The sequence below is a fragment of the Aquarana catesbeiana genome, linkage group LG08 (assembly GCF_042186555.1).
Source record: "Aquarana catesbeiana isolate 2022-GZ linkage group LG08, ASM4218655v1, whole genome shotgun sequence".
NCBI classification, from domain to species: domain Eukaryota; kingdom Metazoa; phylum Chordata; class Amphibia; order Anura; family Ranidae; genus Aquarana; species Aquarana catesbeiana.
In genome coordinates this window covers 72,903,694-72,917,527 of record NC_133331.1, presented here as the reverse complement: position 1 = coordinate 72,917,527, position 13,834 = coordinate 72,903,694, and the positions used below count along the sequence as shown (strand labels likewise).

At 40.8% G+C, this 13,834-nt stretch overlaps 1 protein-coding gene across 1 annotated transcript in view; it reads right to left on the bottom strand.

The window, feature by feature from the left end:
* Positions 1-3,314: 3,314 nt before the first annotated feature.
* The window catches only part of LOC141105839 (transient receptor potential cation channel subfamily V member 6-like), an 83,679-nt gene continuing 73,159 nt past the window's right edge, over positions 3,315-13,834 (bottom strand). The window contains exons 12-16 of the mRNA XM_073595970.1: positions 11,157-11,322; positions 10,821-10,887; positions 5,315-5,583; positions 5,060-5,166; positions 3,315-3,740 (exon numbers count right to left, since the gene is read on the bottom strand). Of these exons, the coding sequence (XP_073452071.1) occupies positions 3,659-3,740; positions 5,060-5,166; positions 5,315-5,583; positions 10,821-10,887; positions 11,157-11,322 (691 nt within the window). The 3' untranslated portion in view covers positions 3,315-3,658. The remainder of the gene's footprint in view (positions 3,741-5,059; positions 5,167-5,314; positions 5,584-10,820; positions 10,888-11,156; positions 11,323-13,834) is intronic.

Genomic DNA, 13,834 nt, shown 5'->3' with positions numbered 1-13,834 from the left:
CATCCTTGCGCAGAAGCGATAGATGCCCTGTCAAGTCACTGGGCATGCAATCTAATTTAGGCCTTCTACCTCAAAAATTCTCTCGAGACTTGCAATATCAACAATAAATGGTGATAACTGTCCTGCCATATTTGCAGGGAGACCCATGATTCCCTTGGGCAATATTTCTTGGTGGCCAGCCTCCGGTAAATATTCCCCTGATACCCTTTCTTCTGGCTCGAGGCATCACACCCATCAGAATCCTCACAGATTGAACCTTCACATTAGAATGTTAAAACGGAGGCTTTAATCATTAGGATGTTCCTCCAGAGTTGTCTCAACTCTGCTCAAAGCACAGGAGCTTTCAATGAACAATATGTGTGACAAGGTTTGGAATTAGTTTAGAAGGCAAAACTTCAATCCTGATGTACCCTCTTCCTCCCAACTAATTGACTTCCTGCAAGCAGACCTTGATTTAGCATTAGGATTAAGCAACTTAAAGGTACAGCTTGTGGCATTCTCTGCTGTGACAACAAGAGATGGGCCGATGATCCTTTAATAATTAAATTCTTCAAGGCAGTCAAGAAGATAAGCCCACCTATTAAAACAAATCTTTCCCACTTGTGAGCTCTATCACTCTGGAGCCCTTATCCAAACAGCCTTCTGCCCCATCTGATTCAGCATCCTTGTGGAATCTCACTTGGAAACTATTTTTCTTTGTGGCGATAGCATCGGGCTGGGGAGTATCAAAACTTCAGGCTTTGGGATCAGAAGACAATAATATTATTTTTTGTACTTGGATAGAGTGGAACTTAGAACGTTACATGGATTCATCCCTAATGCCACGTACACACGGTCGGACTTTACGGCAGACTTTGCCCGGCGGACTTTTCGACGTACTTTACGACGGACTTTCTGAATGAACGGACTTGCCTACACACAATCCACCAAAGTCTGTCGAATTTGTACATGATGATGTACGACTGGACTAAAATAAGGAAGTTCATAGCCAGTAGCCAATAGCTGCCCTAGCGTGGCTTTTTGTCTTTCGAACTAGCATACAGACGAGCGGACTTTTCGACCGGACTCAAGTTCGACGGATAGATTTAAAACATGTTTCAAATCTAAGGCCGCGTACACACGAGCGGACTTTACGGCAGACTTTGCCCGGCGGACGGGATTTGGTCGGACAATTCGATCGTGTGTGGGCTCCAGCGGACTTTGTTTTCTCAAAAGTTGGACGGACTTAGATTTGAAACATGTTTTAAATGAATCCGTCGAAATCGAGTCCGGTCGAAAAGTTCGCAGTCTGTATGCTAGTTCGACGGACAAAAAGCCACGCTAGGGCAGCTATTTGCTACTGGCTATGAACTTCCTTGTTTTAGTCCGGTCGTACGTCATCACGTACAAATTCGACGGACTTTGGTGGATTGTGTGTAGGCAAGTCTGTTCATTCAGAAAGTCCATCGTAAAGTACGTTGAAAAGTCCGCCGGGCAAAGTCTGCCGTAAAGTCCGCTCGTGTGTACGCAGCATAAGTCCGTCCAACTTTTGAGCAAACAAAGTCCGCTGGAGCCCACACACGATCGAATTGTCCAATGAAATCCCGTCCGCTGGGCAAAGTCTGCCGTAAAGTCCGCTCATGTGTACGCGGCATAAGTTATGCTCTTCCTCTACTATCTCCGAGCCTTGGACCCTGCCAATCTTTTCAAATACAATTTTGACCTTCTTCATGAAGACAATATTACTTCGGTACTAAGACACTATCTTCAAGCCGCAACTCCCTTCAGACATTCATCTAACCTATTTGTAATACTCCAAAAAAAAAGACATGCAATAATTAGGGTAAATGTGTCCAGACACCTAAATATTGCATGCGATCTGCTGTAGTGAATCGAGCCCATTGTGTCACGTGATTCAGTTGAGATATTCTTTAGTTAATTGAGCCCTATAATACTGGCAAAAGCTTAACACAAGTTTTTAGATTAAATGAGTAAATCAGCTCATTGAGTTTTCAAGAAGAAATATCTCTTCTTCCTTCAAGGGTCTTTTGCCCCAGGGAATGTGCCTGGTTACTAACACAAGGGTTCCAGGATGTCTATTCGGAGTGAAGAAAAACAGTTTTTGTTTTCTCTAGGATGATTCCTGGATTGGGATCTGGAGTCCGGACACTTTGAAGAGTCTTGTGATGAAGACTCTAACTCTGTGTCCACATCTTACTGGATACCAGCTGCCTGATTGTGCAGGTTTGTACAACATTTTTAGGCAAGGCGCTTTGTCTGTGGTTCAGAGCTCCTTCCCCTGGAGATAAGCTGCTACAGGAGCAGTAGGTGTATGGAGAGACAATAGGATAGTGTTTACCTTGACCTCAAAGAGAGGTAACCAGATCTGACCAGGCTTAGGCCTGAAAGCAATATTAGGAGACTTTGGGGTTGATTTACTAAAAGCAAATAGGCTGTGAACTGTGAAAAGTGCAGTTGCTCCAGAGCTTAATAAATGAGGTAAAACTTCACTTTGCAAAGAATACCCAATCACATGCAAGGAAAAAAAAAATGCATTTTTGCTTGCACATGATTGGATGATGGAAGTCAGCAGAGCTTCTGCTCAGTTACTAAGCTCTGGAACAACTGCACTCTTCAAAGTGCACAGTCTATTTGCCTTTAGTAAATAAACACCTGTGTGTAACTAGGCAGGAGCCTGTGCAGCCCACGATTGTCAGAATTGCAATAGCCAATAGGCTAAAAAATATATGTTCTGTTGTGGTGATGCTCAAAACCTCTGTGAAGGTGAACTAAATAAAAGTGGCTCACAAGCCCTGAAAATTTACTTCCCTGGCTGGACTAGAGTTGATGAAAAGCACCACATACTACATTTGCATGAAACCCCCACATTTGATACGTAGGTTCTTTTAAATGACTAATGAATTTCAAGTATCAGACATGGTGTATTCCTCCTCCTCCTCACTGTGGATGACTTGAGAGGTTTAAGCTTGTAATCGCATACCTTCCAACATTTTGAGATGGGAATGAGGGACACTTACTAGCAAACATATATATAGGCATAGGAAAGCCCCCTGCCACACCCCCTTAAGGGAGAATTAACCAAAAAAAAGTTATTTGAATTCACAAGGGCTTTTTTACCACTACTATTCCTTTATATTGGCTTTTAAAATGTACAAATGCAGCAATTTAGAATTTGAATGAAAGGTTTAGCACTGGAAAACACTTTGTGAAAGATAAAAAGTGCATTTTATATACAACTATAAAGATCAGACCAAAATGAGGGACAAATGAAGGGGAAAGAGGGACATTGCTCCAAATCAGGGACAGTCCCTCTAAATCAGGGACAATTGGGATCTATGTAATCGTTGTAGGGGAATTGACCTTAAGATTTTCCAGCCACGTCCACTGGCCTTCCTAACCACTGGCACTTCACGTTCTAAAGACTGGAGTCCAGGCCTACACAGTTCCATGCTTTCTTGTTGTATGTCCAAGGGATCCATATGTGAAGCATTTTGTATCCTCGCTGTTTCCTTATGTTGCAACCCGCTTGGTGTTTCAGAAGTCTTTAATTGCTTATATGGGGTACTTGGTGGTTCATCTGCCTCAGTACTATCAATTTGGGCAGATGTGACTTTACAATTTGGTCTTCCTTAAAGTCATTTAGTGTTTCCTTGTCCGATTATTTGTTTTCTTCTTGTCCTTGGAAAGCTTCCACATAACGACGGATCTTCTGTTGATTGAGGTCCTTTCTTACCACCACCCTGTAGTACCAGAAGATTAGGTTAGAGTGTGTTGTGTTTTGAGGAAATTTGTTGAAAATAGAACTATAGGCAAAACTGTTTTTTTTTTCACTTTACACAGAGTAAGGGAGGGTTATAACCCCTGTCAGATATTTTTTTTTTCGCTACCTGTGTCTCATTGCAGAGATTTTCCTTCACTTCCTGTCCCATAGCCAAACAGGAAGTGAGAGTAAATCCCTGCAAATTCAAGGAATTCATTGGGGACCCCCAGGTCACCAGAACTAGTGTACCTATTGGAAGATAATACTTTCAGTTTCAATAATAATGGTAAACAGGATAAATAGAGAAGGTGGATCTCCCTAATGGGGACACAGATGGCAGTAAAAACTCACAGGGGTTTGAATTTATCTTCACTCGATCCAACATTTAAAAAAAAAAAGTTTTGCCTTTAGTTATACTTTAAAATATTCTACAATAATTAGTTTAATCTCTGCTCATAGTGCACTTGTCTACAAGCAACTAAATATATAATATCCTTGAGTATGGCTCTAAAATAAGTGGCATGTAGCAACCCATACCTATCAAACAATCATTTTTAAATTACTGGTGTGGAAACCCCTGATACCAGGGCAAAGCAAAACTTTCAAAATCAAATACTCCCTCAATAAATATTAAATATTAAAGGGTGGGCCAACTCAATATGGAACCCTACGGACTAAGACTGGGGTGCCATTAAAGTTCATGTGCGTGTAAAGGCAGGTGTCCCAATACTTTTGACAATATAGTGTATGTGGGGGTGGGGCAGGCTGAAAACATTTTTTTTGTGGGGGGGATTTAAGTGCTTCAGTGTACCTTTTTAAAACTTTTTTTTCCTTTACCCCATTATGTGATAGAATTTTTACTTTAACAGCATCTCTTTATTAAGTCATCAGGGGTCTATCAGACCCTGATGTCTCCCCTGCACTCCACGCAGATTGCATTCCATTTGCTTCTTTCCTGGCCTCAGCGGTTAGGGAAAGTGACAGTAGTAACCAGAACTGATGAACAAAGATCGACGGGAGATCTTTAATATGGGAATAAATATTTGCTGGTTTCTCTCCACCCTACGTGTTGAGACCCACCATGATTGTTCTGGACTGGCGGGTTTGATGGACGCCAGGTCACTTCCACCTGAAAGCCAACAGATGGTGCGTGACATTTACACACACTCTTGGCTTCTGTAGCAGCTGGGAGTGTGTAAAATGTCCTACTCCCACCGTGTTAAGAGTTAAAACACATACTGAAGATTTCCGTTCAGCAGAGTTAAAAAGAAAAAAGTCAGCTACAGCAATCAAACTCACTGTAAGTACCAACGGTCTTCTAATCCATATTTTCCACCACAAAAGCCTGATCGCGCCCAGAGGAGTCTTGGAAGCTTTCTCTCCAGCCTCACTGTGGTTGCAGCAACCTAATAAAAAGAGAGCCAAGAAAAATGTCTTTATTATGAAGGTGAATTAACTTGTACAATACACTTCAATTAGATTTTCAGAAATAATAAAACAGGACACATATGTATATACTGTCCAAAGATCCTTAGGTATCAACCTTTATTGTACCTGAGCTCTCCACAGCTCATCTCTCTCCTGTGCCACCCTCCAGTGAGTGTCTCCCACCATGGCAATCAGCAGATTCAGCATCATGAGGTTGGTGAGGATTGTGAAGGAAAAATATAAAATATGGAACATTTTCGGAAGGTTCACAGCATAGTTGGCGGGGGAGTTGATGACATTAAGGAACAACTCAAAGGTACTGAAAATAGACATGAGGTAGTCATAGAAGAATCCAAACTGGTTGGGATCTTCTGTCTGGAAGATGATGTAAAATGCTGGCAGAAAGAAAACACAAACAAAGAGATTGACGAACATGATCAGTTACACTTTAATATAGAAGAAGAAACTTCATTTTAATTAAAAAAAAAAAACAGTTTTAAATATTGGCTTACATGTATTCTGGTGCATCAATGCATGGAAGCTGCATTCTAGGAACAGGGGTTGCAGAGGTCACAGCCGAGCCTAGGCTCCTGCAGGGCTAGATTGGTTTCTCTGCAACTTTCTACCTTGCTCTACCCTTCATTTAACTAAACTAGTACTTGTGACTCCGACCCTTAATATCCCCAGTGCATGTTTTTCAGTTTCCTTTACAGCCAGTTGGGATCAGTCCACTAGGCAGTTTCAGGCTTGGATTGTAAGTACTCATTGAGCAGATATGAGTACCCAGCCAAATTAATTCAATTTAGGTTAAAGTACCTTAAAAACAAAAAATGCCAGCAGGTAGGGTATTGGTGGGAGAGAACTGATATACTTTAAAATCTATTTTTTGTTAAAGAGGACCTTTTGAAAGCTACAAAAAATAAAGGAGAAAAATAAGGTATGTAGGTAAGCATGTGTATTGTGTTGGTTGCCATCACATAATATGTTAGTGGATGAGTCAAAATATACATTCTTCCCCTCAGTTTTCACGAAGGAAAAAGGGGATATAGTAACCAAGACTGTAACGTTGATAACACGTCACAGAATGTACCCTCATGGCTAACAGAAGCCAGTATCAGAAATAGACTTGAAAAACTTAACAGAAATAAATCACCAGGACCAGATGGATCACACCTGAGGGCCATTAAGGAACTCAGTCAGGTGATAGTTGGACCATTGTTCCTAATTTTTATGGACATTTTACTGACTGGAATAGTACCAGCTGATTGGAGAAAAGCTAACATGGTACCAATATTTAAAAAAGGTCTGGGATACATCCCTGTAAACTACAGGCCAGTCAGCCTAACATCAATAGCCTGTAAGCTATTGTAGGGGATGATAAGGGACTATATTCAAGATTTTGCTCATGAAAACAGTATAATTAGCAGTAATCAGCAGGGATTCATGAAGGATCATTCTTGCCAGACCAATCTATTAACATTCTACGAGGAAATTAACTGTCATCTAGGTAAAGGAAGGCCTGTGGATGTGATGTATCTGGATTTTGCTAAGGCATTTGATACAGTTCCCCACAAAGGTTTACTTTACAAATTGAGGTCTTTTGGCATGGACCATAGGGTATGTAGCTGGATTGAAAACTGGCTTCAGGGGCAGGTCCAAAGGGTGGTCATAAGTAGCGAGTACCCAGAATGGTCCAGTGTGGTAAGTGGGGTCTCCCAAGGATCTGTCCTGGGACCAGTTCTGTTTAATTCATTCATAAATTATATAGACGTTGGTATAAACAGCTCAATCTCAGTGTTTGCAGATGATACAAAGCTAGGCAGGGCAATAACTTCTGAGCAGGATGTGGAAACCTTACAAGAAGACCTAAATAAAATAATAGGGTGGGCAACTACATGGCAAATGAGGTTTAATGTTGAAAAATGTAAGGTACTGCATTTGGGTGCTAAAAATACAAATGGAAGTTACTCATTAGGGGGAGAACCTCTGGGGGAATCCAGGATGGAAAAGGACCTGGTAGATGAAGGGCTCAGCAATGGCATGCAATGCCAAGCTGCTGCAAGGAAAGCCAACAGAATATTGGCATGCATTGAAAAGGGAATTCACTCCAGAGATAAAACGATAATCCTGCCACTCTACAAGATTCTGTTCCGGACGCATCTTGAGTATGCCATCTAGTTCTGGGCACCAGTCCTCAGGAAGGATGTGCTGAAACTGGAAAGAGTTCAGAGAAGCGCAACAAAGCTAATAAAAGGACTAGAGGATCTCAGCTATGCGGAAAGTCTACAAACATTGAACTTATTCTCTCTGGAGATAAGATGCTTGAGAGGGGATATGATAGCAATATACAAATACCTTCCTGGACCTTAGCATAGGGAAAAAACTTTTCAGCGAAAGGGAGTTTAAAAAGCCATTCACTGAAATTGGAAGAAAAGCAGTTTAACCTTAATCTGTGTAGAGGGTTCTTTACTGTCAGAGCGGTAAGGATATGGAATTCTCTGGTGTGTGTGGCTAATTCTATATGAGTTCTTGATGTTGTTTGTATTTGTTTATGTCTCTCTTTGTCTCTGATGGTAAATTCTTTCTAAGTTGTTTACATGGTCAAAGAATATTGTCTTTCCATCTGTATTGAACATGCATTATAAAAATAAAAAAAGATTTGATATAAAAAAAAGGATATGGAATTCTCTTTCACAAGCAGTGGCATCAGCAGGGAGCGTCAATAGTCTAAAAAAAACTGCTATATGGGATTTCAAATGATCACAACATACAGGGATATACCATTTATGCCTTAAAGCGGTGTTTCACTGTCTCCACATTTTTTTTTTTTTTTTTTTTTTTTAAGACTGACAATGTTTAATGTATGTAAATCTTGAACTTGTTTGTTCCTTTTCTACAGCGTACTGCTCTCAGTTTTCTGTTGTAAAAATAACTTATAAACGTTCCTGTGGTCAGGTTTCATCTTGCCTGTGGGCATGTGAAGCCCACAGGCATCCTCTTCCGGGATACGGTGCTGCTGATCGACCAGCATGCACCGCCGTTTCAGCCCCGATCTCGCCCATGCGCAGTAAACACAAATCAGAGCGCCGTCAAGAGCTCAGGTCAGTCCTGGTTAACTCTCACGAGATTTCACGGCGGCTCTCCGCAATGTCTCCTGGGATGAATGACAATGAGATCCCAGGAGACAGTGCGCCAACCCAGGAGAAAGGATATGACGCTAATACCCGCAAAGTCCACGCCCACAGCCGCAGGGACAGAACAAAGGGAAAGACAGATTACGTAAGGTAGGGAAAATAAAAAAAAAAAAAAAAAAGCTCCATATGGCACCCGGTGTTGCCTTTAGAAGCCTCCGAGATGCTGTTTAAAAAATGGGTGAAGATCCGCTTTAAAAAATATGTAACTATGTACAATGCAAAAAAGTAGAAAAATATATAAATAAATAGGTATAAATTGTGTATAATAATGGCATAGGAATTGCTGTGATCAATTTTCTGCCATTAGGTGAAGTAATAATAAATAATGCACTACAGTCACTATGTATATAGCAGTATGCTACATATGATAGAATTAGTAGTGAGAATAAAATAGGAAAAAGAAAAAAAAGGAGGCAGGGGAAAGTACCAAAAAAAGGTTTTGTTGTCCCTTCCAGGCCAGTGGAGCATTTTCAGGGGGCTCCTTACTCTCTATGTATTATCTCTTTAGCATGTTTAATACTGTATGTTTAATCAGTTAATTTCACATACCCATTCAGTCATAAAGTGAGTTTATCACCAATATCTTGCAATGATGGTACGGGCAGCAGAAGGCATATGGCATAAATGGTCTTTCCAGATAGATGTAATGAACCAGGTAGGATCCATAAGAAGGTGATGAGTGAGTTAGGCTGAAGAGATGTGTCCATAACTTTATTACAGATTTGGAAAACATTTTTCCAAAATGGAGTGATAAGAGGGCAGTTGTCCCAAATATGGGACAAAGTTCCCTTATTAACACTGCCAGCATTTAGGTGGATAGAAATTATGCAGATCACTGGGACATTTATACCATCAAGATATGATTTTGCAATTCCGTTCTTGATGACCTTGAGAGTTTATGGGTTAACAGCAAGGGCTGTGTGTACCAAGTTCTTTTTCCCATTTTTGATAGAAAGGATGAGGCCTGGGGATTAAGATCTTGAAGGAGCATTTTATACAACATAAACAGTACATGGATTGGTTGCTGCTCCTGTAAGAGAAGCCTCTCAAATCTAGAAAGGGTTGTTTGAATGGAAAAGATCAATTTAAGAGAGTGAATAAATGTTTGAAGTCAATGCCGTTGCAACCATAAAGATCTTCCAGATACCAAAGCATGAAGCAAGGATTATAGAGAGGAAACTTATCATTAACCAATGTTTGGACAGTCCTAGTATTTTCTGTTCTTTTCCAAGTTAGAAAGAAATGAGAAAGTAGTGGAGGGAATTCAGGGTTAGAAAATAGAGGGGGTAATTGGACCAATAGAATTAGAAAATCCCTTTACTAAGAAAATTGTCCCACAATGTAATTGTCAAAGATACCAATATATGCATATCTTCTAGTTTTGGATGGGATTCAGGGCTTACCCAGAGCAATTAGGTCAGTTTTCAAGACAAACTATCATATAACTCAACTTGATACATAACCCGTGCTTATTCTCTCCAAGGCCTCACTCATCTTCTCTGACACACAAGCTGGGTCCTTAGGATACCCCGTGCCATGAGTTGGACCCAGTATTGAGGTTCTGGTCGCTAGGCAAAGAGCCTAGGCGTACAAGCCCTTTCACTACCAGGGCCCTCCATCACCTTTGCCAAGTCACACAATTTCCTGACTGCTTATGCACTTAACACTAGTACTGTCATTTTCGGCAATGGTAATACAGCCTTCTCTATTTAGCTTCACTGCACATTAGACATCTGTACTGCATCTTCATCTATCTCATCTTGTCCCTAGATGTGAACCCTGTTCTGTGATATGCCAAGCTTGCATGCACACCTTAAATATTGTCCTGAAGGCAAAGTTATATAACAACAAAGTTCTTTACTGAAGTTAGTTAAGTATAACAAATGAACAGTTGAACATGTTTCCAGCATATATTGCTGTACAAGGTTTTCTAAATGCCCCGTGGTGCCCATTAGGTATTTTCCTGAGAGGTAGTGAGGTTGATACTTCCCAAAAAGCCTGGAAAAAGCTGGCCAGCAGTGTTAACCCTTCCCCCCCTGGGAGCACCACCTCAGCAGGGAAACACAACAAAACAATAACTACCACGCAGAAGCTCAACGAACATTAAAACTATGCAACATTTTACCAAACATAAGAACACTTTACTACCACCTGCTTACACACCCTCTGCGCCCAATATGAGGGGCTCACACCACCTCTGTTGGAATCTTTATTTTATTTTATTGAGAATGTAAAAAAAGAGGAACCTGTACACACAAAGGTAAGAAGGAGCACCGAAAGCTAGTAGGGAGATCGCACTGTTGAAATATTCAACCTATAAGAGCCATTAAAGGGCTGACTCACCAGACTCAACTTAAAGGTATAACAAAAATAAATTGAGTGTATTGTTCATTTAGGCTTTAATATCTACTGTTCATCTTCAGGACTCTTTTACTTACCAGTTGTATATCCAAAAATTACCACAATCATCAGCCAGCAAAACCGTAGCAAGTCTCCAAAAATCATCTGCAGAAACAAAAAAAAGAGTAGGATTTTTTCACACGCCCAATATATTGGACACATATCAGATTTCCTATCAGTTCATTTGATGGATATGTTGCAAATGAAAGCTCCACAGAAAAGGGAACAAGTTGCTTTTGGCAAGAACTTTCCTAACATCTCATCAATTCACAAAAAAATACGGCACGTCTACTAAAATCATTCACATTGCTTGGTCCTTTCAGTTTGTGCATGTCCAGCCCAAAGCTTACTGCCCTATTCTCAGGTCAACTTACTTTATGAATCATGATGGTGAAAGGTCCAAGCATTTGGAATCCACGTGCAAAATACATGACATAGCACCAGCCCAGCACAAGTAATATGCACATCGGCACCACCTCTCCATCTGTGTCTGTCAGTCGGAGAACGAGGGTTACAAGCACAGAACAAGGAAAGGCGATTCTGTTGGCAAAAAATATTTTAGTTGCTTTGCTCATATACACAAAATACATACCAAACCCCCAAAAAACATACATGAAAAAAATACAACTAATGTCTATTTAAAGTAGTTGTAAAGGCTCCAATATGCCTGTCAAATGCCTCTGAAAAGCTATCTGCAGTACCACTGCTGAACATGACCCATTGAAATGAGCGGAGTCACATGGCAACTTTATGCAATGCACGCAGTTGAGATGCAGTGGTGTACCATTTTACAGGGTTAGAACAGGCAGCAAGCAGGGGACATATCACTTCTTTATAGCATGTGAAATGCCTTTGAAAAGCAATTTGAGTGCAGATTGCATTTCAAAGGCACAGCAGTGACAGACACATGTGTAAATCTAAAGCCTTGTACACACAGGGATGAATGGAAACAAAAAAAAACTGAGGTTACTGTACTAACTATGCAATGTTAGTACAGTGATCGCCCCACTGTGCTATTGTGTTCTGACAAGGGGACCACCCCCCTGCCAGAACACACTGGTGAGCACTCGCAGACATTGGCTGCAAACACTGATCAGATGCCGATCGCTGCTGGTTTTCCAGCATGCTTGTTCAACAGAAGCCAGTTGTGAGACCGGCATCTGTCGGATGAATAGGTACCAAAAGACAGCCGGTAACTACCAAACCAACCGTTTTTGGCCAATTTTCAGCCCGTGTGTACCTTGCTTAAAGTGGTTGTAAAGTCAGAAGGTTTTTCATCTTAATGCATTCTATGCATTCTATTAGAAAAAAAAAACAAAAACGAGACTTTACAATAACTCTAACTGTGCCATCTTCACAGGTTAATCTGATTGAGCGCTTTAAGCAATAGAGATAGAAACATTGGTGTATATACTGGTACAGTGTCTTGAAAAAGTTTTCATACCTCCTTGAAATATTTCACATTTTGTCATGTTACAACCAAAAACATAAAAGTATTTTATTGGGATTTTATGTGATAGACCAACACACGCATAATTGTAAAGTGGAAGGAAAATGATAAATGGTTTTCACAATTTTTTACAAATAAATATGTGAAAAGCGTGGCGTGCATTTGTATACAACCCCCTTTACTCTGATACCCCTAACTACAATCTATTGGAACCAATTGCCTTTAGAAGTCACCAAATTAGTAAAAAGAGTCCAACTGTGTGTAATTTAATCTCAGTATAAATATCATAAGTTCTGTGAAGCCCTCAGAGGTTTGTTAGAGATCCTTCATGAACAAACCAAGCATCATGAAGGCCAAGGAACACACCAGACAGGTCAGGGATAAAGATGTGGAGAAGCTTAAAGCAGGGATAGGTTATAAAAAAAATATCCCAAGCTTTGAACATCTCATGGAGCACTGTTCAATCCATCATCTGAAAATGGAAAGAGTATGGCACAAATGCAAACCAAACAAGACATAGCTGTCCACCTAAACTGACAGGCCGGGCAAGGAGAGCATTAATCAGAGAAGCAGCCAAGAGGCCCATGGTAACTCAGGATGAGCTGCAGAGATCCACAGATTAGGTGGGAGAATCTGTCCACAGGACAACTATTAGTTGTGCAGTCCACAATCTGGCCTTTATGGAAGAGTGGCAAGAAGAAAGCCATTGCTGAAAGAAAGCCATAAGAAGTCCCGTTTGCAGTTTGCGAGAAGCCATGTGGGGGACACAGAAAACATGTGGAAGAAGGTGCTCTGGTCAGATGAGACCAAAATTGAACTTTTTGGCCTAAAAGCTATGTGTGGCATTAAACTAACACATCACCCTGAACACACCAACCCCACCGTGAAACAGGGTGGTGGCAGCATCATGTTGTGGGGATGCTTTTCTTCAGCAGGTGCAGGGAAGCTGGTCAGAGTTGATGGGAAGATGGGTGGCGCCAAATACAGGACAATCTTAGAAGAAAACCTGTTAGAGTCTGCAATAAACTTGAGACCGGTGTAGAGGTTCACCGTCCAGCAGGACAACGACCCTAAACATACAGCCAGAACTACAATGGAATGGTTTAGATCAAACCATATTCATCATGGGTTAGAATGGCCCAGTCAAAGTCCAGACCTAGATCCAATTGAAAATCTGTGGCAAGCTCTCCATCCAATGTGACAGAGCTTGAGCTATTTTGCAAAGAAAAATGGGCAAACATGTCACTTTCTAGATGTGCAAAGCTGGTAGAGACATCCCCAAAAGGACTTGCAGCTGTAAATGCAGCAAAAGATGGTTCTACAAAGTATTGACCCAGGGGGTTTAATACAAATGCACACCACACTTTTCAGATATTTATTCATGAAAAATTTGGAAAACCATTTATCATTTTCTTTCCACGTCACAATTATGTGCCACTTTGTGTTGGTCTATCATATAAAAGCCCAATTTTATGCTCATGCCCAGCCTCTCTCAGACTTTGTATCCAAGAGGAACCCCTAAAATTATTTTCAGGTCTTGGGGAACCCTTACCAACCCAATTCATTGAGGACAAATGGGAACATGCCCCTTACATTGGTGGT